At 44.8% G+C, this 27126-nt stretch overlaps 1 protein-coding gene across 1 annotated transcript; it reads right to left on the bottom strand.

The window, feature by feature from the left end:
* Positions 1 to 7863: 7863 nt before the first annotated feature.
* LOC120929059 (sarcolipin) lies at positions 7864 to 26808 on the bottom strand. The gene is made up of 2 exons (XM_040340254.1): positions 26701 to 26808; positions 7864 to 8498 (listed from the first exon to the last, which is right to left on the bottom strand). The coding sequence occupies exon 2, from the start codon at positions 8401 to 8403 to the stop codon at positions 8308 to 8310; it is 96 nt and encodes a 31-aa protein (XP_040196188.1). The 5' UTR covers positions 8404 to 8498; positions 26701 to 26808; the 3' UTR covers positions 7864 to 8307.
* Between the last annotated feature and the right edge of the window lie 318 nt (positions 26809 to 27126).

The following is a 27126-nucleotide window of genomic DNA, read 5'->3' as shown; positions in this document are numbered from 1 at the left end:
TTTCAGGTTGGTACACAACTAAACCTTTCCCTTCTTAGATTTCGGGGTATAGATAGGGTCCACCAGCATTGGAGAGGGACAGACATGACGACCAAAGAGATGTCCCAAATGGAGAAACAATGGATTTTTAGGCTTCAATCTTTACAACCTTTGGGATTAAACATAGATATTGGTCTTAAATATTTTATCACGGATTATTGATTTTCATTACATTCTGTGGAATGTGCTGATTGTGATTGGATTTATCAAATATGGGGATATCCTCTTTTCATATCTATATACATCTTGGTGATGCAATTTCTGTAGTATATGGGTTTTTATACCTATTTTACATAATATACTTCAATTGGTTTTTACTTATTCCTGCATTGATTTTTACTATTTTATTGCATTCTTGTTTTTTCAGTTTTAATTTTTTAGTCTTTACACCACTAGACATTATGGGGCAGATCCACTAAACACTTACGCCGGCGTATCTCGAGATGCGCGGCGTAAGTGTAAATATGCGCCGGCGTATCTATGCGCTGTATCCCCAAAGCGAGATACGCCTGAACACTAGGTTTTTCCGAGCGACGTAATTTTTCTACACCGGCGCATCGTGAGCGCAAAAATACGCTGGACGCACCATTGTTTTGCTATGCAAATATGCAAATGAGGAAGATACAGCGATCCAGCGAAAGTACGTTTGTCCGGCGCAGGCTACGCGCTGTGCGCATAAGCTGTACGTCCGGTCTAAAATTACCCCTCATAAAAGCAGCTTTAACTTTGCACCAGACGTGTGCAGGTCAGCTTCAGCAGCACCGTTAGCTGAGCACCCACTCTTGCAGGACAACAATCTGTATGCCAACATGCCAGGGGCATCCATGGTCATAGCTATACTACTGGCTTTAGATGCACGTAGAAGGAGGAGGGAACGGAGGAGGAGGGCACGGGAGAGGAGGGCACGGGAGAGGATATACTGACCGTGCATAAACGTCTTTGGCATGTATGATTCTGAGGTGTATCGCATCTTCAGATTCACCCCTACTGCCATCCTGGAAATAGCCACAACCCTGCATGATGACATCACCAGCCAGACAAAACGCTCACATGCAGTGGAGCCACTGGTCAAGGTACTGGCAACACTGCATTTCCTTGCCAGTGGCTCTTTTCAGCGTACATGTGGAGTGGTGGCTGGGATGGCACAATCCTCCATTAGAAGATGTGTGCACCAGGTTGTCCCCGCAATCCTCAGACGCATGGCCAACCAAATCATCAAACCCACCCAGGAGGACCTGCGTGTGAAGGCAATGCTTCATTTCTAAGAATTCCCACGCACCGTGGGGGCCATTGATTGCACACATGTGGCACTACGGCCCCCCCCCCCCCCCCGTGATACAGAGCACCTATACCGCAATCGGAAGCATTGGCATTCCATCAACGTACAAGTGATAGCCGATGCCCAATGCCTCATATGGCACGTCCGTGCCAAACACCCAGGGTCCAGCCATGACAGCTACATATACCGTCAAAGCCCCATCCCAATGAAATTCGAACAGAACATGTATGGGGACAGCTGGCTGGTTCTGGCTGGTTGGTGAGTGACATGGGTGTCAGGCATGACTGTCCGCCCCCATGATGCAGACATCACGAGGGGCACATGCACGACTAACATTCTCCTGTCTTTTCCCTTCCGGGTGACTCTGCATATGCACTGGGACCTCATTTCATGACTCCATTCCGGAATCCCCAAACCCCAGGAGAGCAAAGATACAATGATGCACACGCACGTACCCGTCTCCTTAAGTCCCGTTTTCGATGCCTGGATAAGTCTGGGGGATACCCTGTTGTATTCCCCAAACTTGGTGTGCCAGATCATTGGTGCATGTTGCATGCTGCACAACTTTGCCGTGAGAAATGGCCTGGAGATTGACATACGTGATGACCTGACCCCCGAACCAGACAATCCCCCCCTGACCGAGGATACCCCGTCTTCTGAGGGAAGAGCAGTCAGGAGATGCCTCGCAGTAGGCATCTTTGCACGTTAAACACACACCTTATTCATGGCACAAGGAGAATGCATGCATGCACACCACTGTGGTCCCTAGCACACACACCCCACATCCTTATCAAATTGGATTAGCCCAAGTCCACCATGCAGGACTTGGGAGCAGCAACACCACGCCAAGGCTCCAATTATGTCACTGTACATTCATACACCATTCACACGGACCTGGGGATCACTTCTCCCTGGTCCTGGGGATCCCTTCTCCACCACAACCGAGGGTGACACCCCTTTTCCGGCAGGAATGTCACCCCCACATTCAAATATCATTCACACTGTAGCCTGCCTGGGCTACAAAAAAATTAAACAAATCATAATCAGAGTAAAAAAAACAGAAAACACTCATGACCTGAGTAAAAAAACAAACAAAAAAAAACCTAGCGGCGCTGGCCCACGCCTGGGGCGGCCATGGCCCCGGCTCCTCAGGGGAGACTCAGGGGGGGGAACAGGAGAAGGAGGAGCATCCCCTGGTCTCTGCCCACCTGGCGGCCTGCCCTCCAACACCAGGGCGATTCTTGTGAGGCCCACATTGAGGGCTGCGGTGTTGGCCCGGACAGCCTGGGTCAGGGCGTGCACCTCCTGACCCACGCCTGCTGTGGTGGTCTGCAGGTCGTTTAGGCATGTGATCACAGCCAGGGAGTTGCAACTCATGTCCTGCACAGACTCCTTGATGGAGGCCATGCTGTCTTCCAACCTGTCCAAAGTCTGGGTAACCTGACCCAGATGGCGGGTCTGACGGGCCTGGTCCCTCCCGAGATTTTCCGGCAAAACCTCTGTCACCCCCCTTGTCTTCCGGGTCGCCTTCCTGGCTCCTGATGAGGCTTTGGGCCTACGAGAAGGGGAGACCCTTGGGGGGGGAGCCCTGTTGGGGGAGGAGTGGGAGGGGCTACCCCTGATGGAGGCATGACTGGTGCCAGCACCAGGGCTAGACTCCTCCAAATGGAGCCTGACCTCATTCCCAGACATCACCTCCTCCTCCTCAACCTCCTCCTGAGGAGAACTGTGGCCACTCCCCTCCTCAGAGGACTCCTGGCTTGCCTGGGGGTCTGCCTCAGACTGATGTCCGGGGGATGGTGTGGACTGGCCACCAGCATCAGATGGCCTAGCACCCTCCTGCACATCTGTGGATGACACAAAACATACACAGGTTGGAGGATCAACACACTTGTCACATATTCCCTTCCCCCCCACACATGCTACACACCAGATAGAAAAAAAAACACTTACCTGTCCTCAAGACCTCCTCAATGGAGTCAAATCCAGGCACTCCCTCCACTTGATGCCTGTGGAGGCACTGGGCCACCACCCACTCCTCAGCAGTGAGCCTGATAGTGGTTGCTGGTCCCCCTCCAGTGCCCCTGGCATGAGCGGCCATCTTTGCCAGCTTACCTCTAACCAGGCGGCAGAGATCGTTGATCTTTTTCAAGATCTCATCGGGGGTCCTGGTCTCACTCCCCGATGCATTAACATCATCTGCAATAATTTGCAGGATCTCCCTCCTCCTGGCCTTGGTGGTGTCCCGACTCTCAGGCCCATGGAGGTACCTATCATACTGGGTCATGGCCCTGGCAATGATGGCCTTCTCCCGCAGAGAGTAGTTCAGCTTCCTCTTCCTAGCTGACATCTCTGCAAAACACACGCTCCAAAAAACACACCGACAAAAACCAACAAACACCAACAAACAACGGAACAAAAGCACCTTGCTTCAGGGGGGAAACAAATGGATGTACTTTTGCAATGGACGGGCGCATGTTTGGGCGTATTTATGCCCTGGGCGTATCTCACTAATTACGCCGGGCCTAGTTCATATCTCACTGATTACGCCGGGCCGAGTTCTGAGCATGCGCAGAGAGGCGCTGAACATAGTCAGCGTCATGCGCATGTGCAGTCTGGCCGGCCCTTCATTTGCATGGGGTCACGGCTCATTTCAATGGAACACGCCCACTTCCTTCCCACTTTCAATTACGCCGGCTTACACCTCGTAATTTACGCTACGCCGGCGCATTGTTCTATCCGAAGGGAACATTTGAGTGGAGTGGTATCAGCAGTGGAACCAATCTGGCTTTCCAAACATGTTTTTTGACCATCCTGTAAAAAAAAAAAAAAGGGGGTCAAACACCTCTGGTGAGTTGCCACCTTTGCTTTGAGCACTTATGGTGAAAGAACTAGAAGTTATCCATATATAGGAGCAACGCGATTGGTGTTGGGATCTATCACCCATGGACTTTGTTTGCATATTATGTCATTGATTCTTTATTTATGATTGCTGCTACATAGCTATAATTTGGGGATGTTATGGTGCATTCGCTCATTTTTATTGATTTTATGGTTAAAGGGGTTGTAAAGGAAAAAAAATATGCCATAATAAGCATCCTTAACCTGCAGACATTCCTCTTTTCACTTCCTCGTTGTTTGTTTTTGCTCAGAAGTTGCTTTATTTCTTCTCTGTTCTGTTCACTTCCTGCTTGTCTGATTGTAACTCACCACCGTGAAGGGAGGCTTTACTACGGTGGTCAGTGACGTGCTAGTCCCCTCCTGGGAACTACATCTGTACATGTTAGAGACTTCAAGGAGGTGTGAATTACTGGGCGTGTCGCAATGCATACTGGGAAATTTAGTTCTTACATGAACGAGCGCCGCAAACCAGGAAGTGAATGAGAGAACAGAAACTAGAATGCCGGAGGTGATATAGATGAAGGAATTTAATAGGTATTTACTCGTTTTTTTTACAGAATCATTACACTATTCTGTCTACCTTGCAGACATTAATTTTAGCCAAAAAAATGTTTTCCTTTACAGGTGACCATTTCACTTTTTAAAGACGCAGCTATACCGCAATATCACAGTCCCCCTATAAGTCGCTGATTGCCGCCATTACTAGTAAAAAACAAATTCCATAAATATATCCCATAGTTTGTAGACACTATAACCAATCAATAAAAGGTTTATTTTGATTTTTAAAGCAAAAATATGTAGCAGAATACATATTGGCCTCAATTGATGAAGAAATTATATTTTTTTTAATTTTTTATTTGGATAGGGTTATAGCAGAAAGTAAAAAATAGAGTAATTTTTTTCAAAATTGTCTGTCTTTTATAGTCTATGGTGCTCTGTAGTTTGCACCTAAAGCTATTTGGTGTGTACTGCCAGTGTGCTCTGTAGTTTGCACCTAAAGATTCAGGAGCAGTGATTTTAATGATGCTTAACCACTTCCATACCGCGTCATTGTGAAATGACGGCGGCAGGAACCCCTCGCCGATCCGGGTGAACGTCATATGACGTCCTGTGTTCCCGGCGATCTAGGGCAGCGCTCGTGACCCGGTGCGGGTGCCCGGCGGCCGCGATTGACGCCGGGTGCCCGCGATTGTCGGTAATCACGGCAGTAGTGTGGATCTGTGTGTGTAAACACACAGATCCACCTCCTGTCAGCGGTGAGGAGACCAATGTGTGTTCCCAATACAGAGGAACACACATCGGTCTCCTCCCCTTGAGAGTCCCCTCCCCCCACAGTTAGAACACACCTTAGGGAACATATTAACCCCTTCAACGCCCCCTAGTGGTTAACCCCTTCCCTGCCAGTCACATTTACACAGTAATCAATGCAAAACAATGTCACGGTCACAGTAAAAAATTGCAAATCGCCGTCAAAACGAGTAAAAAAATTAATAAAATAAGAATGCCATAAATCTATCACCTATTTTTTGGACGCTATAACTTTTGCGCAAACCAATCAATATACAATTATTGCAATTTTTTTTTACCAAAAATATGTAGAAGAATACGTATCGGCCTAAACTGAGGAAAAAAAATGTTTTTTTAAAAAAAATTGTGATATTTATTAAATAAAAAAGTAAAAAATATTGTGTTTTTTTTTTAAATTGTTGCTCTTCTTTTGTTTATAGCGCAAAAAATAAAAACCGCAGAGATGATCAAATACCACCAAAAGAAAGCTCTATTTGTGGGGGGAAAAAACATAAAGATTTAGTTTGGGTACAGTGTTGCATGACAACGCAATTGTCATTCAAAGTGCAACAGCGCTGAAAACTAATAATTGGTCTGGGCAGGAAGGGGGTGAAAATGCCCTGTATGGAATGGGTTAAATAAAAAATAAAAAATAAATGAAAAATTCCTTTAAATATTGTACCTGCTGGGTGTCTATAGTATGCCTGTGAAAACGTCTTTGAGAACCCGGGTCTTGCCCCAGGGAACATGTATCAATGGAAAAAAAGTTTTAAAAAGGGTCGTTTTTTCAGGAGTCCTGAAAAAAACTACTGTTTTGAAAACTTGTTTTCCATTGATACATGTTCCCTGGGGCAAGACCCGGGTTCTCAAAGACGTTTTACAACAATAACTTGCATATTAGGCTTTAACCACTTAAGGACCGGACCAATATGCTGCCTAAAGACCCACAGTGTTTTTACAGTTCGGGACTGCGTCGCTTTAACAGACAATTGCGCGGTCGTGCGACGTGGCTCCCAAACAAAATTGGCGTCCTTTTTTCCCCCCACAAATAGAGCTTTCTTTTGGTGGTATTTGATCACCTCTGCGGTTTTTAGTTTTTGCGCTATAAACAAAAATAGAGCGACAATTTTGAAAAAAATTCAATATTTTTTACTTTTTGCTATAATAAATTTTCCCCGAAAATATATAAAAAAAAAAAAATTTCCCTCAGTTTAGGCCGATACGTATTCTTCTACCTATTTTTGGTAAAAAAAAATCGCAATAATCGTTTATCGGTTGGTTTGCGCAAAATGTATAGCGTTTACAAAATAGGGGATAGTTTTATTGCATTTTTTTTTTTTTTTTTTTAACTACTATTGGCGGCGATCAGCGATTTTTTTCGTGACTGCGACATTATGGCGGACACTTTGGACAATTTTGACACATTTTTGGGACCATTGTCATTTTCACAGCAAAAAATGCATTTAAATTGCATTGTTTATTGTGAAAATGACAGTTGCCGTTTGGGAGTTAACCACAGGGGGCGCTGTAACATTTAGGGTTCACCTAGTGTGTGTTTACAACTGTAGAGGGGTGTGGCTGTAGGACTGACATCATCGATCGAGTCTCCCTAATAAAAGGGATCACTCGATCGATGCGCCGCCACAGTGAAGCACGGGGAAGCCGTGTTTACATACGGCTCTCCCCGTTCTTCAGCTCCGGGGAGCGATCGCGACGGGGCGGCTATAAACGAATAGCCGCGCCGTCGTCCCGGATCGCTCCCCGAGGGAACCCGACCGCCGCATGTACCGTGGGGGGTCCCGATCGGACCCCTGACCCACGTCAAGCAGAGCACGTACAGGTACGTACATGTGCCTGTCCGTGCCATTCTGCTGACGTATATGTACATGAGGAGGTCGGCAAGCGGTTAAAATTAGCACTTTTGAATTCGAACGTTCGAGTCCCATAGCTGTCAATGGGGTTCTAAATGTTTGCGCGAACATTCGGTCCCCTTGAAGGTTCTGGTGCGAACCGAACGTGGGGGGGGGTGTTCGGCTCATCCCTACCTAGTTATGACATTGAAACAGGCACAAAGCATGGCCAACTAAAAACAAACTATTGCAATTCTGTTGTGCAATTTTGAAGGCTTCAGTAGATTTTTATTATTTGAACTATTTTAGCCCATCTGCCATTATGCCGAAAAGCAGGAAGAAAAAAGGGAGCTAAATTAGAAACTGTTATACCATGAAAACCTGAATCATGCAGGAATTGACATCTTCTTTTAACTATCAAGAGTTTAAAAGAGACAGTATGAATCTGGGCTGAGGAATAACATATTAGCATTAAAAAGCAAATAAAACACAAAGTGATCTAAAAACTCAACTTTTGGTGGAAAAGACTTTATTGTGATGGAAAGATGGGACTGAAATGTTCCGCTGTACTTATAATCAAAACATTCCCAGTTCTCATTTCTAAAGACAGAAGTTTGACATTTTTCTCTCAGCTTCCTCCACCAGACTAAACATATCTTCTGTGTTTAAATTCCACTCCCTCATGTCCTTATCCTGGTCAGCTAATCAATCTTAGTGTAACGCGTTCTCATTCTTGGGCTGGGAAGGTTGGCCTGCGCAATATGGCTTCCAGGCTCAGGGACAGGTACATGTGTACTGGTGGTATTGGCATAATTGGGTGGCGGTGAAAACTAGGACCTTGGTCGCAGAGAGCAGACAATATCATTGTTGTATGGGTGTTCCGTAAACCCTCGTGGAATTTCACATAGTTAAGTACAAACAACGGTCGTTGCGTTACTTCATAGTAGTCTATTAACCTTGGTAAGACTTCACAAGAACCCACATGAGCAGGACAGTGATCAGGACAATCATGAAGTTGAGGAAAAGCTCCTGAGTTGATCGCTCCATTTTGCCGAAAGATTTGAGGATTGGTTGGTGCAACACAAAGGTATATTCTTGGGACAACTTCAGAGCTTCTTTGTTCACTGCCAGGTCCACTTGTCCTACAAAGAGGTCCACAAAAACAAAGGTTAAACATACACGCACAAAAAAGGGACATTTCCAAAAATTAGTCAGTGACTTGCTGTACAGCAAATAGTGTTAAAGCGGAGGTTCGCCGGTAAAATGCTGTTTTTCCCCCGTAGATGTATGCTCATTTAGTCTAGGGGAATCGGCTAGTTGTTTAAAAATCCGAGCATTACTTACCGTTGTAGAGGGCGATCTTCTCCGCCACTTCCGGGTATGGGCTGCGGGACTGGGCGTTCCTTCTTGATTGACAGTCTTCCGACAGGTTTCCGACGGTCGCATCCATCGCGTCACGATTTTCCGAAAGTAGCCGAACGTCGGTGCGCAGTATAGAGCCGCACCGGCGTTCGGCTTCTTTCGGCTACTCGTGACGCGATGGATGCGACTGTCGGAAGCCTTTCGGAAGCCTGTCGGAAGACTGTCAATCAAGAAGGAACGCCCACTCCCGATGACCCATACCCGGAAGTGGCGGAGAAGATCGCCCTCTACAACGGTAAGTAATGCTCGGATTTTAAAACAACTAGCCGATTTCCCTAGACTAAATGAGCATACATCTAAGGGTAAAAGAGCAAAAACTGCATTTATGGGTGAACTCCCACTTTAAACTCAAAAAATCATTTGAGTTTACTTAAAGTGGAGTTCCACCCATAAATATAACATTACATCAGTAGTTTTAAAAAAATGTCATTAGTCCTTAAAGAATTTTTTTTTTTTTTTTTTAGATGCCTTCAAAGTGTTGTTGCTAGGCAGAATAGTTAATCTTCCCTCTTCCTGCACCTAGGTGCTTAAGCTTCCTAACCTACACCGCACAGACTCCTGGGAATGTAGTGGGTGTAACTTTCCAGGAGTCTGTGCACTCCCCAGTCTCGAAGAATCATGTGACTTGGACAGTACAGGTGCTGAAACCTGATCTGAAACCTATTACACTGCTTGTGCAGCACTGAGCATGTGCGAGATCTGCAAGGCTGAAATCCAGGAAGTCATACAGTCTGGCTTCATGATGCCCACACTTAAGATGGCCCCAGTCAATTTCTATTTTATAAAGTGTCTAAATGCTGTAACAACCTAACAAAACGGACCTTAGTTTACAGACTAACTTTACTAGAATACATTAGGCTTGTGTATTACAGGGGTATTTATATTTAAAAAGTGAAATTGTGGCCGGAACTCCGCTTTAACATTGACTTTCCTGTAATGCCTTGTAACCAGGTTCCAGAGAGCACATCACTTATGGGTGCATTGTTGTCTGTGAGGAACTTCTCAGTATTGACATATCAAGATCATTTATATTTATAATGCATGTTTTGCTGCACTTTTTTTGGCTGCGAAAAAAAAAACATAAAATAGTTCTCCATCCACACAAAAGAGGTGGATGGAGGAATCCCCCCACCGAGACATTGGTTGGCTCGGCCACTGATTAAAGGGGTTGTAAGGCTTCGTTATTTTGTTTTTTTAAATAACAAACATGTTATACTTACCTCTACTGTGCAGTTCGTTTTACACAGAGTGGCCCCCGATTCACATCTTCTGGGGTCCCTTGGCGGCTGTCTCGGCTCCTCCCCACAATAGCTAACCCCCTTTATGGGAAGCTCTCTCCCAAGGGGGTTAGCTTGCGTGCACGCTCCCGTGATACAGCCGGCGGCTATAGCTATCAATACATCCAATCTAGCCAATCAACGGCCAGACTCCGTGGGGAAGAGGACGTCGGGTAACGTGCACAGCAAGTGAACAGGCTCAGGTAAGTAAAACGGGGGGGCTGTCATTGCCAGGTGTTTTTTATAGGATGCATTAAGGTGAAAAAACACGAACCTTTACAACCCCTTTAAAAAAAAAAATCCAACATGTCCTTTCAACAGAACTCAGTCAATCAGTTGTGTAAAATAATGTATCGGCAAACACAGTTTTGGGACCCTAATGAAATTTCAGACTGCTCATTAAGATAACCAGATGGCTATGAAAAGGTGATATTTGTTTTTGTATTTAGGCCATTGTTATAGTTAACCTTTTCAGCAGAAGCAACTGCCTTTACAAGGGGTCCCTCTGTACTTGGGGAGGAAACCTGCAGAAAGATATTCTGGCAGACTTGTGAAGCCTCGTACACACGACCGAGGAACTCGACGGGCGAAACACATCGTTTTCCTCGTCGAGTTCCTTGTTAGGCTGTCGAGGAACTCGACAAGCCAATTTTCTCCATTCCCGTCGAGGAAATAGAGAACATGCTCTCTTTTTGGCTCATCGAGTTTCTCGACAGTTTCCTCGACGAAAATGTACACACGACCGGTTTCCTCGGCAAAAAAATATCTCCCAGCAAGTTTCTTGCTGGTTTTTGCAGAGAAACTCGGTCGTGTGTACGAGGCCTAAGTGAAAAAGCATGTTTCTGGAGCTGGGTATAAGGGCCCTTTCACACGTACGGACCGTATGTCCGCATTTTCATCCGTCCGTTTGCGGATGAAAACGGGACATACAATGGGTCCCTATGTGATTACGGGTGTCAGCGGATGAACATCCGCTGACACCCGTAATTGTCCGCCTCCGCAAAGATCCGCATTTGCAGACGGAAGAAATCCTATTTTTCTTCCGTCTGCTGGATCGGATGAACACGGACACACGGTCCGTGTTCGTCCGATCCCCCATAGGGGAGAGCGGAGGAAACACAGGGCTGTCCCTGCACAGTGTGCGGGGACCGCCCTGTCAGCTGCCAGCTCAGCGGGATTTTACGGAGGATCCCCGCTGAGCTTTGCGGACACACGGAGCGGATCATTACTGATCCGCTCCGTGTGAAAGGGCCCTAAGGCTCAAGTTCTAGGCAGAGTTAAATGTAAGGCAGGGATGTGCAGGGAGGTCAGTGGCTTGCGAGGCACTGGCTAGTATCAGAGCCAGATACACACAGGTTATATATGCCGATCGTTAGAGCGAGAGAAATAATTCTAGTACCAGACTTCCTCTGTAACTCTAAAAATGTTATCTGTAAAAAAAAATAAAAAGATTTTTATGCAGAGCTGCACCAGATTTTGCACTCTCCATTTTTACTAAATCCCCAGTGTCTGCTCTTTTTATAAAGAAGCAAAAAATTGAACCCAGGGGTTCCAAACCTTGTTTCCTAAGATTATCATATATTCTAGCTGATAGATGCTCCATATTTTTCACTTTATTAATGCAATTAGGGAATTCAAGGTTGGATGGGGGTTAGTTTGTTTCCATTTAATTGTTAATATACTGTATTTAAAAAAAAAAAAGTTTATTCATAGTCATCAGGAGGTGTGGGAAAGAAAGGTCCCTGTGCATAAAAAAAGTTATGTGGTCATGGGGCTACTGAGAACCAAGGGCCAGATCCTCAAAAACCCGGCGCAACGTAATTTTTGGCATTTAAGTTATACCGCCGCAAAATCTCTACCTAAGTGCCCGATCCACAAAGCACTTACCTAGAAATTTTGAGCGGTGTAACTTAAATCCGTCCGGCGCAAGGCGTTCCTCTTCAACTGGGGGCGATTCCCATTTAAATTAGGCGCGCTCCCGCGCCGGCCGTACTGCGCATACTCGTGACGTCATTTTCCCGACGTGCATAGCGCGAAATTACGTTACGCCGAGCTTTGTGGATCGTGACGGGTCAATAAAGTTGCGTCGGGAAAAAAAAAGATACGGCGGAAAAATAATAATTCAAAACAAAAAAAAATCGCGTCGCTGGACAGAAAGGTCTGCTTTTACAAGGTGTAAACTGCATGAAGGTGGTTCACCTACGATAAATTATGGGTTTTCTATCTCTTTCTGTCAGGGCCAATCCTCGGGTCACAGATGCCTTGGTGCAGAAATATTTTTGCCCCCCCCCCACATGGGCGTGGTCATCTTACTAACTCCTCCCCATTACACATGTTTCTATGGCAACGTGGCTGGGCACAGCCTCCGAGGGAGCTCAGCTCTCGATCATCAGTACCTTGGTGGGCAAGGCGATGGGCGGATCCTCCCTCCGCTCGGTTCTTTCTATGCTCTCCTGTGCTTGGCAACAGACAGCTGCTGCGTGCTGCTGCATGTGACCCCCTGGCCCCCAGTGGAAAAAACTTGCTTTCTCCTTGCAATGCCACTGTTTGCATGACACAGACAAGGCCAAGGCGAGGAGGAGGGAGGGGAGCACTCTGGCGCTTCAGCGCCCCCACCTGGCGATGCGGCGCCTGGGTGCGGTGCACACCGCGCACCTGCCCAGGATCGGCCCTGCTTTCTGTACTGGAGACAATGGTCACCAGGACAAATGGAGGGGGTGAATTTTCTCAGCAGGTACAAAGACAGTTATTAAAACCTGACAGAGATCCCAATCATTCAACATTCTAAACAAAACTCTACATAAACTTTAAGTCAGCGGCCTTTTAAGATCATGTTACAGTTGGGCCATTTTTTTTCCACGCATATTTCTTCTGGCACCATATTAAAGGCTCATTACACACTGTAATCAGAAGAAGAATGGCGGTATGACTCTGTCCTTCACTCAGAGCTATTAGGAGAATTTTTATCCAGGCACAGTGTGAACAGTGTTGGCACAGACTCTCTTCATACAAACAGCTGCACCCAAGCTCCTGACGCTGTGACAAAAATGCCAAGGCGATCTGGTTACTTGGTATCAAGTGTCAACAATCACCACATCTAATCAGGTGAATTAAAAACTAATGCGCTGTTAGAAATGCAGTACTGGAATATTTTGATAACCTTTGGCTACAGCATTGGCCTGTAAATCTCGTCCATCCCATTTTTAGACTGGTTTTATGAGATCGTAGAAAACCCACTGCAAAAGACATGCAAAGTTTTCTGGGTCTTTAGTTTGCAGAATACTTAGGCCCCGTACACACGACCGGATCTATCCGCTGGGATTTATCCGCGGATCAGTTCCAGCGGATAGATCCGGTCGTGTGTAGGCCCGAGCGGACAATTTTCGGCGGACATTTGTCCAGCCGACGGATTTCCAGCGGATAAAAATTTCTTAGCATGCTAAGAAATCTATCCGCTGGAATCCAGTCCCTCTGACTTATCCGGTCGTCTGTACAGACTCACCGGATAAGTCCGTCCGATCCCCAACCCTCGCATGCGTCGGAATGGTTCGACGCATGTGTGGAAGTATTTACCTTCCAGTGTCGCGGCGACGGCGCGGACACGTCACCGCGGATGTTTTCCGCGCGGATTTTGATCTGATGGTGTGTACAGCCATCAGATCAAAATCCGCAGGAAAAATGTCCGATGAAACGGTCCGACAGACCTTTTCCATCGGATATCCCCTCGTCTGTACGAGGCCTTAGTCATTTCAGCCCTGAATGGCTCTATAAGAGTGGCAGTGCTATGTAATAAGTATAATAATTCCAATACAGAATTAGTTTTTAAGATGAACCCCAGTCATAGAGCCAAATACACAAAAGGAATGTGGACTGGACATTGAAAGAGCAGCAGCAGACTGATGAGGTCACGCATCTGCTCTTCTGCTTTCTTCTATCAGCATTTATCTTGTCAGCCAATTTGCATGTAACACACCTTATTGGCTCCTAGTTCTGCCCCTCCCTCTCCCAGCCTTGGTGCTATTGTACAAATTTGTATTGTTTGCAAAAGGCTGAAATTAAGCAAAGTCCAAGTACAGTAAAACCTTGGATTGTGAGCATAATCCGTTCCAGAAACATGCTTGTGATCAAAAGCACTTGTATATTCAAGCACATTTCCCCATAAGAAATAATGGAAACTCAAATGATTTGTTCCACAACCATTTATTCATAAGTCCTTCAGTTTATAGTCTATATAAAAAGATTATAGGAATGTGATGGGTTGTGTATCCATAAAATGTCCATCCACAAATGGTAGTCTCTCCAAGGGGATTAGAAGCAAAATCCAGCAGGAGCTACAGAGTATAAAAGAGAAGAGAGGCGCCTCTAAGTGTAGCAATATGGTTACATATAATGAAGGTACAACATTTAGCAACTCACATGGTTGATGATTAAAAGAGGCACATCTAAGTATGCAGGGATCCGGGGTAAAACGATCCACATAGACCGTCCCCTGCACCACTGGCTGATCGATCGAGGCTTGAACCGCTCGTGGAGCGCAGAGTGGAAGGGACAACATCAATGGTGGTGCGGAAGATGGTCTATGTAGACAGCTTTACCCCGGATGCCTGCATACTTAGATGTGCCTCTTTAACCACTTGCCGCCCGCCAATGACAAATTGACGTCGGCAAAGTGGTTGTAGAATCCTGACTGGACGTCATATGACGTCCTCAGGATTCTGAGCCGCTGCGCACCCCCGGGGGCGCGCATCGCGGCGATCGTTGTTGCAGGGTGTCAGTCTGACACCCCGCAACACCGATCAAGGTAAAGAGTCTCTCACGGAGACTCTTTACCACGTGATCAGCCGTGTCCAACCACGGCTGATCACAATGTAAACAGGAAGAGCCATTGATGGCTCTTCCTCACTCGCGTCTGAGAGACGCGAGTAGAGGAGAGCCGATCGGCGGCTCTCCTGACAGGGGGGATTCACGTTGATTGTTTATCAGCGCAGCCCCCCCTCGGATCGCCACACTGGACCACCAGGGAAGGGCAAAAAAAATAAATCTGGGCAAAAAAAAAAGTCTGGGCAAAAAAAAAAAAGCATAAAAAAAAAAGATGCCAATCAGTGCCCACAAATTGGCACTGATTGGCAACATGGGTAAATCAGTGTCGCCCCACAGTGTCCATCAGTGCCACCCCACAGTGTCCATCAGTGCCACCCCACAGTGCCCATCCATGCCCAGTGCCCACCTATCAGTGCCCATCTGTGCCACCCACAAGTATCCATCAGTGCCACCCATAAGTGCCGCCCATGAGTGCCCATCTGTGCCGCCTATGAGTGCCCAGTGCTGCCCATGAGTGCCCATCAGTGCCGCCCATGAGTGCCCATCAGTGCCGCCTATGTGTGCCCATCAGTGCCGCCTATGTGTGCCCATCAGTGCCGCATACCAGCGCCGCCAATCAGTGCCACCTCATCTGTGCCCGTCAGTACTACCTCATCGATGTCCATCAGTGCCATCTCATCGGTGCACATCAGTGCCGCCATATCAGTGCCCGTAATTGAAAGAAAAAACGTATTTACAAAAAAATTAACAGAAAAAAATAAAAACGTGATTTTTTTTCAACATTTTCAGTCTTTTTTTAGTTGTTGCGCAAAAAAAAATCGCAGAGGTGATCAAATACCACCAAAAGAAAGCGCTATTTGTGGGGAAAAAAGGACACCAATTTTGTTTGGGAGCCATGTCGCACGACCGCGCAATTGCCATTCAAAGTGCGACAGTGCTGAAAGCTGAAAATTGGCTTGGGCGGGAAGGTGCGTAAGTGCCAGGTATGGAAGTGGTTAAACAACCAAGCTTCTATGTGCACTCCCCTTATTAGAAGCTTCTTTATTTAAAAATAACCTGACTTGGCCTAAAATGTTCCTAAGACAAAAGTGCTGAAGTTTGAAGTTGTGTTGCTTTCAAGTGTAAGTAAAGGATTACTATTAGTGTTTATAAAAATGTTGCCCCTTTTTTCCTACCGATGCTGCATAGCCATTATAAAAGAGATCAGTGGAAATGTGTTTTTTAAATCTACTCCGGTGTGGCCATGTAATTGAGAATCATTTGTTCCACTGTGTAAGGAAGTGTTCCACCATGGCTCTGAATTCCCGCAGCAATAACTTCACCTACCGACTCCCATTGTCCATTTATTGTCAGCACTCCCTTCCCCTGCCTCAGCCGCTTGCTAATACTGGGGAGCCGGAGCTTCTGTATCATGTGACTGCACCACCAGAGCATATTAAAAATAAGGTATTTCTATAGATCTCTTTAAAAAAAGCTATGCATTATAGGTAGAAGGAGGGGAGAGTAGGGATGAGCCGAACACCCCCCGTTCGGTTCGCACCAGAACCTTCGAACGGACCGAAAGTTCGCGCGAACATTTAGAACCCCATTGACGTCTATGGGACTCGAACGTTCGAATTAATAAGTGCCCATTTTAAAGCCTAATATGCAAGTTATTGTCGTAAAACGTCTTTGAAAACCCCGGTCTTGCCCCAGTGAACATGTATCAATGGAAAAAAAGTTTTAAAAACGGTCATTTTTTTCACGCTCTCTACGTTGCAGATAGAGAAAGGAGCTGTGTGTTAGTGGGTGTCCTGACTCTCCTGTAGTCCAAGGGAGGGGGAGAGCACGACACTCCACACCAGGGAGAAAGCCTCACATTACTGTGTGGAGTTACAGACAGAAGAACAGGAAGTGAGGATTTCTCAGAAGAAATAAGGACATTTAAAAGCAAAATGGAAAGATGAGGTAAGTGAAGGAGGACTGCACTAAGGTAAAGGAAGCTATTTAGGAAAAAAATGTTTTACCTTTACAAGCCCTTTGGACTTTCATATATATTACATATAATTACTGGTCCTTCTTATATGTTTTACTATCAGATATTTTGCAAGTTTTTTAAAATTTTTATATTATCACATCCTGTGTTTAATAAGAGGTTGATTCGGGTGCACTATTGCTTATTTTATCTTACCTATTTTTGTGGCAGAACACTACTTAAAGCGGATGTGCGGCCAAAAAAAAATATTAAAAGCCAGCAGCTACAAATACTGCAGCTGCTGACTTTTAATATTAGGACACTTACCTGTCCTGGAGTCCAGCGCCGTCCGCAGCAGAGGACGAGCGATCGCTCGTCACTCCACTGTGAGGGAACCAGGAAGTGAAGCGCTCCGGCTTCACTGCCTGGTTCCCTACGGCGCATGCGCGAGTCGCGCTGCGCCCGCCGATTGGCTCCCACTGTGTGCTGGGAGCCGAGTGTTCCCAGCACACAACGGGGGGGGGGTGACGGAATGTGATGCAATGCCCGTCTTTTGCCCGTGAATGCTGGGCCGGAAGTGGGTGCAAATACCTGTCTTTAGACAGATATCTGCACCCCCCCTCCCCCTGAAAGGTGTCAAATGTGACACCGGAGGGGGGGAGGGTTCCAATCAGCGCAAGTTCCACTTTAGGGTGGAGCTCCGCTTTAATGGTAGCAGCCTTGATCATTTAGTTATATTTTATTAATTGGCATCATTTTAATATTTATATCAGCGCTTTAGTCATTTCTATCACATGCATGGTCAATGATGTCATGGACTCGTTCCCACCAGCAAGCCACATTGAATTCATGGCCAGTGGTGTACGCTAGAATTATCAGTGCTGATGCATCACACTTTTTCTTTTTTGTTAGAACTTTATTGAAATCAATTTTTTTGACATAATTCATTTTAATTAGAATGCCATAATGATGTAGGTAGCAGAGAGAACGGCATGGTAGATTTTAAAAGGAAACTTGTCTGAAAAGAAATATTGGGGTTCACATTTTGGAACAATGCCACGATCTGCCCATTAGAAGATTTTATTAAAGTTTTTTTTGTTATTTTCTACTCAGTTGTACATCAGCTCCCACATGTAGAACTAGAATTGTTATTATACATCCTAACCTCTGTGGTAGGATAAAGAAAACCGATGGAATTATACATTAAATATTTGGAATGTGTTTTTCTTTTACTTTACCAGTAGTCCTTAAAACAGGCACAGTGGAAAATAATGATATGTTAAAGAAACAATTGATAATATAAATATGTGTAAAAATGCACAAATAAAGCAGTAAATTCTAATATATAAATATATAATATGAAACTCTGTGAACCTAAAGGTATTTTTCTAATCTGCAAATGTAAGCAGTATCAGTATAGTAAACATTACTTCATGTGTTTAGCAAAACCTGCTAGCCTCTTCCTTTGTATAGTATACAACAAATTCTAATCTGGGAAATTGTATATACAGTATGTGTTGTGTTACACATGGGCTCTGATGTAAAATATCATGGGCCTGTTCACGCCAGTGGGTACATGCTGATTTGTTATATTGCAATGCTTTTTTTTAACTTTATTTAAATTGCACTTGATTTGACTCTGTGCAACAGCATGTTGCAATGCATTGTCACATGTTGTAATTTAATCGCAATGCACACCAACACAGTGCATTGGTGTGAAAGGGCCCTATCAAAAACAAGGGTGTTTGTCTTGGCTTTGCTTTGGCCACCACTGCCCAATGCAGCCCAGTAGTGTGAAAAAGAATAACTGTAAGCTGCTCTTTTAATCAGTGGCGGCCCATGCATTGTGGGCGCATGGGCACCGCCCCCCCACCAACACCTCCGCCATTCTCCCTATCCATGTTCCCGGCCCCTTTCAGGACGCCCGACACATAGATTCCTATGGTGGGGTTGTTTTTGAAGCACTTGATTAGATCCAGAGGCTCTTATAGGCTTAAAAATAGTGTGGGTGTTTGGGGCGCAAAGAGTGCACCCCGATCCCACCCAATTGTGTGACCATAGCGAATTAATTTTCACTGTTTTTACACTATAGTGCCTTCCCGATTGGCCAAAGCACCAAGTGATCCTATTTGATTGCATCAGCGTCACGCCACCTCGCCGCCAGGAGGGGGGGTAGTGCTGGCCCCCCAGAAGAAAAGCCCACCAGCCACCACTGCTTTAAATGACCCCCCAAAGTGTTATACTTACTAGCCTTTGTCTTTTCAAAATTCTCTGTGCCAATCTCTCCCTGCCGGGCTCCTATTTATTTCAGGCATTTATGTAGTGCTGACAGTCTATGCAGCAATTTACACATTGGACATTTACATCAGTCCCTGTCTTCAAGAGAGCTTACAACCTTAGGCTCCATTCACACTAATGCGTTTTTTTGATGCATTTTGCAGAAATGCAGGGACATTTTTTAACATGGTTTCCTATGGAACATGTTTACATTAATGCTTTTTTTAGTCCTCTGCATTTTTAGAATGGGTCTGGGACTTTTTTTCCAGCAAAAAGCAGCGTTTTGCATGTAATAGTATTCAATGGACCCGCATCCAAACGCAAGTATTACCGCGATTTTGGCGGGATTTGCGGTTTGCATTTTTTTTAACCTGTTTATAGCTGGTTGTTAAAGGAAATATAAAAAAAATTGCTAGCTAAAAATAAAATTATAATTATTAAAAAAAAACGCAAATCGCGGTAAAATCGCGGTAAAAACGTGTGAACCATGTTAAAAAATGTCCCTGCATTCCTGCATAATGCATAAAAAAAAACACATTAGTGTGAATGGAGCCTAAGGGGCTGCCTACAGGTGGTACAAAGCTGTTACTTTATTCTCAGCTTCTTCCTATGGGCAGGAGCAATGTCACCATTCTTCCAACAAAATCTCAGAGAATGTTGAGTAAACCTAAAGACATTCCTGTACTGTGTTGCAGAGTCATTTCATGGGATTTCGGCTACCCAAAATCCCCTGAGATTTACTCGGAAGGAGTGTGACATCACCAATGCAGTACGAGAGCCAGGGGTATATTTTTATTTATTTTTTCCATACAAATTTATTTTTATATTTCATCATTTTGCCATTGGATGGAGGCCAATGTAAAGAAACATACCAAGTTGGTAGCTTTAGGATTTATTGTACATTCTACAATGTTTTATTAATTTTTAAGAAGTTAAGAATTAATAACACAAAATAAAATAAAAAAAAAGTGACTTTTTATTCTTTATTTTCATACATAATAGTGAACTCATAGGAGTTTCAAAGGACCACTAGGAAAGGGGCAGTCAATATATCTGTCGCACTGGGAAAAGCCCACCCCCATGTTCCTGCACCACCTTCTGAAGACTGTTCAATGCAGCGTACACACGATCGGTCAATCCGATGAGAACGGTCTGATGGACCGTTTTCATCAGACCAAACCGATCATGTGTAGGCCTGATCGGTTATTTATCCATCGGTTAAAAAATTTGAAACTTGTTTTAACCACTTACCCCCCGGACCATATTGCTGCCCAAAGACCAGAGTACTTTTTGCGATTCGGGACTGCGTCGCTTTAACAGACAATTGCGCGGTTGTGCGACGTGGCTCCCAAACAAAATTGGCGTCCTTTTTTTCCCACAAATAGAGCTTTCTTTTGGTGGTATTTGATCACCTCTGCGGTTTTTAGTTTTTGCGCTATAAACAAAAATAGAGCGCCAATTTTGAAAAAAATTAATATTTTTTACATTTTGCTATAATAAATATCCCCCAAAAATATATAAAAAAACATTTTTTTTCCTCAGTTTAGGCCGATACGTTTTCTTCTACATATTTTTCGTAAAAAAAAATCGCAATAAGCGTTTATTGATTGGTTTGCGCAAAAGTTATAGCGTTTACAAAATAGGGGGTATTTTTATGTAATTTTTATTATATTTTTTTTACTAGTAATGGCGGCGATCAGCGATTTTTTTTTTCCGGTATTGCGACATTATGGCGGACACTTCGGACACTTTTGACACATTTTTGGGACCATTGGCATTTTTATAGCGATCAGTGCTATAAAAATGCATTGGATTACTATAAAAATGCCACTGGCAGTGAAGGGGTTAACACTAGGGGGCGGGGAAGGGGTTAAGTATGCCTGGGTGTGTTCTTACTGTGGGGGGGGGGGGTGGCCTCACTAGGGGAAACACTGATCCTCGGTTCATACATTGTATGAACCGAAGATCAGCATTTCCCCTCCTGACAGGACCGGGAGCTGTGTGTTTACACACACAGCTCCCGGTCCCCGCTCTGTACCAAGCGATCGCGTGTGCCCGGCGGCGATCGCGCCCGCCGGGCACACGCATGGGAGTCGGGGGCGAGCGCGCCCCCTAGTGGCGGCTGGGAGAGAGGACGTCATATTACGTGCTCTCGCCCAGGAGAGCCACCTTGTGGACGTATAATGACGGTGCGCGGTCGGCAAGTGGTTAAAAATACACGCATGCTCAGAATCAAGTCGACGCATGCTTGGAAGCATTGAACTTCATTTTTTTCAGAACGTCGCTGTGTTTTACGTCACCGCGTTCTGACACAATCGTTTTAACTGATGGTGTGTAGGCGCGACGGATCATCAGTCAGCTTCATCGGTTAACTGATGGAAAAATCAAATGTACAGGGCATAAGAAGGAGACACGTGATATTATTTTCAGTATATGGTCTTGGAACTCTAGCTAGGTGTTAATGGACACATGTGCTGCTATTGAGATAACAGGCAGCCGCTTTTTCACTGGTCCTCTTGCTGTGGTGATAGCAGTCTGCTTGTCTATCCCAAGCTGGGATCTCTGGAGAGTGACGGAAGCATTGATTTATTTTTTTGTAGCTAAATACAAGTACCAAAAAAGTCACGTAAAAGCTAACTGGCTTTGGCTTTAATTGGAGGATATCCTCTATCTGCCAATCAAGCCAATCTGGGGGCAGCTCTCAACCCAAACAGATCACTTTACTCATGTTGAGCTGCAAGAAGTCACGAAGAAGAAAAGGAATTCTAGCTCTGTTAACACATAAGCCGCCTGTGTAAATAGTAAGCAGCAACACGTCTGTGTGGTAATCCTCTAGGAATAATACAAAAGTCACACTTAATATATCACATTATGGCTAATCGCATGTAAATGCCTCCAGCTATATGAAGCCTGTAGAACACATCATGGGTCTGGAGGTGTTAAACCCTTTTAGAGATGGACTACACCATAATAAAAACAACATACAATGTATGAAGTAAGCCACGGCAATACCCTCTGCTCATTTATCTGGCTACAATAAACTAAAATATGGCGATTTCTCTCTGCCATCATTGCTCCTGCCACGATTAAAAAAAAAACTGAAAGGTGCTCCTTCTCCTTGCTGAATGTTAGGCCTCATACACAAGGATGGACTGTCCGCTGAAATCGGTCCGCCCAGAGATTTCTGTCTGATGGTTGTTCACACCATCAGACAGAAATCCGCGAGGACAGACAGCGCGGTGACGTGGCCGCGCCGTCGCGGCGACAATGACGCGGCGACGTGCGGGACCCTGGAAGGTCAATGCTTCCACGCATGCGTCGAATCACTACGATGCATGCGAGGGATGGCGGCCGATCGGACATGTCCGGTGAGTCTGTACAGACGACCGAACATGTCCGACGGACATGGTTCCAGCGGACATGTTTCTTAGCATGCTAAGAAACATTTGTCCGCTGGAAACCTGTCCGATCCGCCGGACATTGTCCATTAGGTCCTTATCCTAGCACCGGCCCTGCCGGACAGGCGAAGGCCTTAAGGGGTGGGCAGGATGACATTACGCGGTCTACATAGTGCGAGTGGCCCAGGAGACAGAGGCCACGGTAAAGGAGAGCAGCAAGATGCCAGGTACAGCAGGCACAGCATCCCTGGCACCTCCCAGAGGCTGGAACCCCTGGACTCCTTAAACCTCCTCACCGCTCCCAGGCCTGGGGAACAGACTGACTGGATTTCACAGAACACGGACGAGCAGGAAATGCAAGCAGCCAGGGACCGCTCCATGTCACATCATAGAGCCGATGGAAGGAACAGACCACCTCTTGTCCTCACCCAGAATGAAAATGGGTCTTGCCAGCTTCTGCCTATCATGGACATCCTACTGGCATGCAAGGTAGCGTACTGAGCAATGCACACACCACTGGGTCATAGGGGCACAAGAGGGACTGCAGACAGGGCTAGGGGTCTCTCTCTCTCTGACCCCCCTCTCTCTCTCACCCCCATCACCCCTCTTTGTCACCCCCTCTCTCTCTCTCTCTGTCACCCCTCTGTCTTTCTCACCCCCCTCTCTCTCTGTCACCGCCTCTCTGTCTCTCTCTCTCTGTCATTTTGTCTTGCATATTATTGGATGATGGAAGTCAGCAGAACTTCTGCTCATTTAATAAGCTCTGGTGCAACTGTGCTTGCAGAGTGCAACTGCACAGTCTATTTGTCTTTAGTAAATCAACCCCAATGATGGCAAGAATAAATGTTCTGATGAGAATTTTCGTTCTAACGTCTGTTTGAAATTTTCCTAGTGTATGACCAGCTTAACTCTTAAGCCCCCCCCCCCTCCCTGAACCCCAACATTTAACTCAGCCCATAAAAATAACTCTTAATTCTTAACCTGATATCTTAACAGCTGTTAAAAGGAAGGCGGAATAAGTTCAGGAATATAAGTAGTGCACATTTCTTTTCTTCAACCGAAAAAATTTGCACGATTCCCCCATCAGCACAGATAGTGCTGATGGGGGAATCCCTCCTGCCGAGCAATTGTTTGCACCCAGTGTGGGCGGGCGGGGGAAGCCGTCCCTGCCGGGAGAAGACAGAGATTAACACTAGAGCAGCCGCTAGGGATAATCCGGCAGGCTGGTTGTACCCAAGTTGATCGATCTATCAACTTGGTACATTCAGCTTGCCCATTCAGCAGGATTCTAACTGTGTATGGCCAGCCTAACTGAACTGTGCCAATGAGATCTTCATCTAGCAGAAGTTCTACTGTGAATTCTCATGCATTATTCATTTATGCAAGTAAAGAGCTCACCTGTCCACCCTCCCTTATCAGCTATACAGCTATACAGGTTCCCTACATGAATGGCAGACTTGACTCATTACTTTTGGTGGAAACAGTGGTCACAATAACATAGCACAGGTGAGTGTTGGACAATGCAGTAATGCAGCTAAATCCCTGCGCACTTTCTGACTGCCAATCTGTATTTAAGACCCATATACCCCACGATATGCAAGGAATGACTGAACACTTACTTTCATTACTCTCTATAATAATTCTCTTTAATGAATGTGTTACTATCTTGCGGCTGCGTTTCCCAATTGATTTGCTTTGTATTTTAAAGAATTGACTAGGAAGCCATGCCACCAACATTTGTCTTGTAAGAGCCCATGGACACTTCCATGAGATATAAACCAATATGCAATTCATCGTTTAAGCAAACATGCAAAACTGAAGTACAGGCGGTCTCCGGGTTACAAACAAGACAAGGACTGTAGGCTTGTTCTTAAGTTGAATCTGTTTGTAAGTTGGAACAGGTACATTTTGTAAGTGTAGCTCCAGCCAAAAAAATACATTTTTAAGCTTTTTGCATAACATATGGAAGGATTATCATCACCCCTGTAACATTTGTTTTGCTGTCTGTGCTCCTGTTCAGAAGATTTCACCTCACTTTCTGTCCCAATGACAATTGGATTTTGAAAATTTTGGGTTAGTAGTGCAACAAGGATTGGTGATAAAGCATCAGTGGAGAAGAGACACCTTTTCCCCATAATAACTCTTATGCCGCGTACACACGATCGGTCCATCCGATGAGAATGGTCTGATGGACCGTTTTCATCGGTCCAAACCGATCGTGTATGAGCCCCATCGGTTAGTTAACCTTAGGTCAAAAAAATAGGAACTTGCTTTAAAATTGAACCGATGGATGCCTAACCAATAGGTCAAAACCGATCGTTAGTATGCAAAAGCATCGGTTACAAACCCGTGCATGCTCAGAATCAAGTCGACGCATGCTTGGAAGCATTGAACTTTGTTTTATTCAGCACGTCGTTGTGTTTTACGTCACCACGTTCTGACACGATCGGTTAATTAACCGATGGTGTGTAGGCGCGACGGACCATCAGTCAGCTTCATCGGTTAACTGATGAGAACGGTCCGAAGGATGGACTGATTGTGTGTATGCGGCCTTACAGGAGAGAATTTCCCTTCCCAGGGGTAGATTTCCTCTCACTTCCTGTTGTCTCCTTCTGTTTGCAAGTAGGAGTCGTTTGTAAGTCGGATGTTTGTAAGTAGGGGACCGCCTGCGCCTGTACATGTTTTGGGTAGATCTGCCTCTTCAGAACATGTGTGAATTTTAAAATTCATGACATTCTATCTTACCTATTGAGTCACATTCAGATATGATATACAGTACAAGGGCTTATTTTTCGGGGCAATGTAATGATCATTAATAATGTAAGTAAACTCAAAGCAACCAATCAGATTTCTATCTGTTTAGTTCTATTCTGCTTAATATGGCTTTCAGAAAATAGAAGATAAATGCATGCTGATTGGTTGTGGATAATTATCACACTTGATGCATTATTTTATTACATTTGTAGGAATGTTCGAAGCATCAATATGCAAGTTTTTTTTATCAGCAAGGTGTACATGGTGATGCACTGAGCAGCGCCAACCTGATCTAAGAAGAACTGGAGTGTTCAGGTAAAAGAACATCCATTCAGAAACGATCTATTCTTCCCCTGAAAATGGCAACCAGGAGATATGTGTGTATCTGTATACTGTGAAGTGATACTTCATATTCCTATTGCACACGTTCCTGGTATGAGCTCTCAAAATTAGGGTGCTGCAGCAACAACCAGCTGGAGACTGGTTCAAGTCACAAAGTAGATATTTGCCAGCACATCTAGGATCGGCACAAACTGGCATCCAAACGGGTAGTTTATTGCAAGATCAAAACACAAGAAAGGTGCAAGGTTTCGGAATCACGCAGGACCCCTTCGTCAGGCATGTGAGGGGCTCCTGCGATGCCCCACGAAACTTTGCACCTTTCTTGTGTTGTGATCATGCAATAAACTACCCGTTTGGACGCCACTTTGTGCCAATCCTTGGTGTGCTGGCAAATATCTACTTTGTATACTGTGAAGGTCTCAGAATGCCCAAAGACAAATTGTTGTTTCCCAATCCAACCACAATTGGCCAGCTTGGGTAAAAATCTCATGCCTATGGTATCCCTAACCAATTAAGGCAACAAACAAAATGAAAACCAACAACCAATCTGAATATTTGTTTTTGCTGATCTGACTTTATTAACCTGTATAGTTGTAGTTTGCACAGACTTTTTAAAAAAGTTATTAGTACTGAAGCACATAAAAAATGTACAATACAGTGATACTGATGATAAATAACATCATGTGAAATGATGTATATTAAATATATTACATTTACTACATTTTAATTCTACCTGCTCAAATGTTTCCAACACGTCGCAATTATGTTTATATTGACTTTTTTGTTTTATTATAAGATTTATTTTTTAATGACTTTTTTGTAAATTTGCCTAAACTTAAAATAATTTTGGCAAACTGTATATATTGGAACGTGAACACAGTTTATCCTACAAAAAGCAACACTTATATGGAAACTTTTTGCTACAAATATATTGATGTCTTTTGATATATCTTATTACCATGTGAAAGATGCTTTTCGAGAGATAAAACTTTTTTTTTTAACATCAAAAGCTTAGTGACTCTATGTAAAATGAATACTTCCATGAAAGTTTAGAAATACCCGGAGGTCACTGTGAAGAAAAGGTAGTGGTGAGTTTTACCTGCAGTGTGCAATCCAACTCCAGGGAGCTCAGGACTCCTTGCTGTCTGTATTGTTCCTCTCCGTGCTCTGGAATTCTAATCCCCGTGTTAGGACTGAAATAGTTAGAGGGAGGAGTCGTGAGAAGTGAATTGAGTGTGATGTCACTGGCAGAATATTAATATTAGAATGTGTTTGAACACAGCTGGCCCAGGAACAATTTGCAGCTAATGCCATGGTAATTTAGTGGTCCTGAACTTGACTTCAAATACTATTTTAATTGCCTGCAAGACAGCTGTCATTCCTAACTTCTTTAATTAGCCATACAAAGACAAATGACCCGATGACATGACACTCAATGGATGAATAACTTTCGCAGAGTGGAGTTTTTTCTATGTTGCTCTGAACACAAGTGGCATCTATTGCAGCTGAACTGGGCTTCATGAAT

The sequence above is a fragment of the Rana temporaria genome, chromosome 2 (assembly GCF_905171775.1).
Source record: "Rana temporaria chromosome 2, aRanTem1.1, whole genome shotgun sequence".
Lineage (NCBI taxonomy): Eukaryota > Metazoa > Chordata > Amphibia > Anura > Ranidae > Rana > Rana temporaria.
Note: the sequence above shows the minus strand (reverse complement) of the source record. Positions and strands in the feature narration are given on the sequence as shown.

Coding starts and splice junctions, on each gene's coding strand:
- LOC120929059 (XM_040340254.1), bottom strand. CDS start 8,403: ATGGAGCGATCAACTCAGGAGCTTTTCCTCAACTTCATGATTGTCCTG.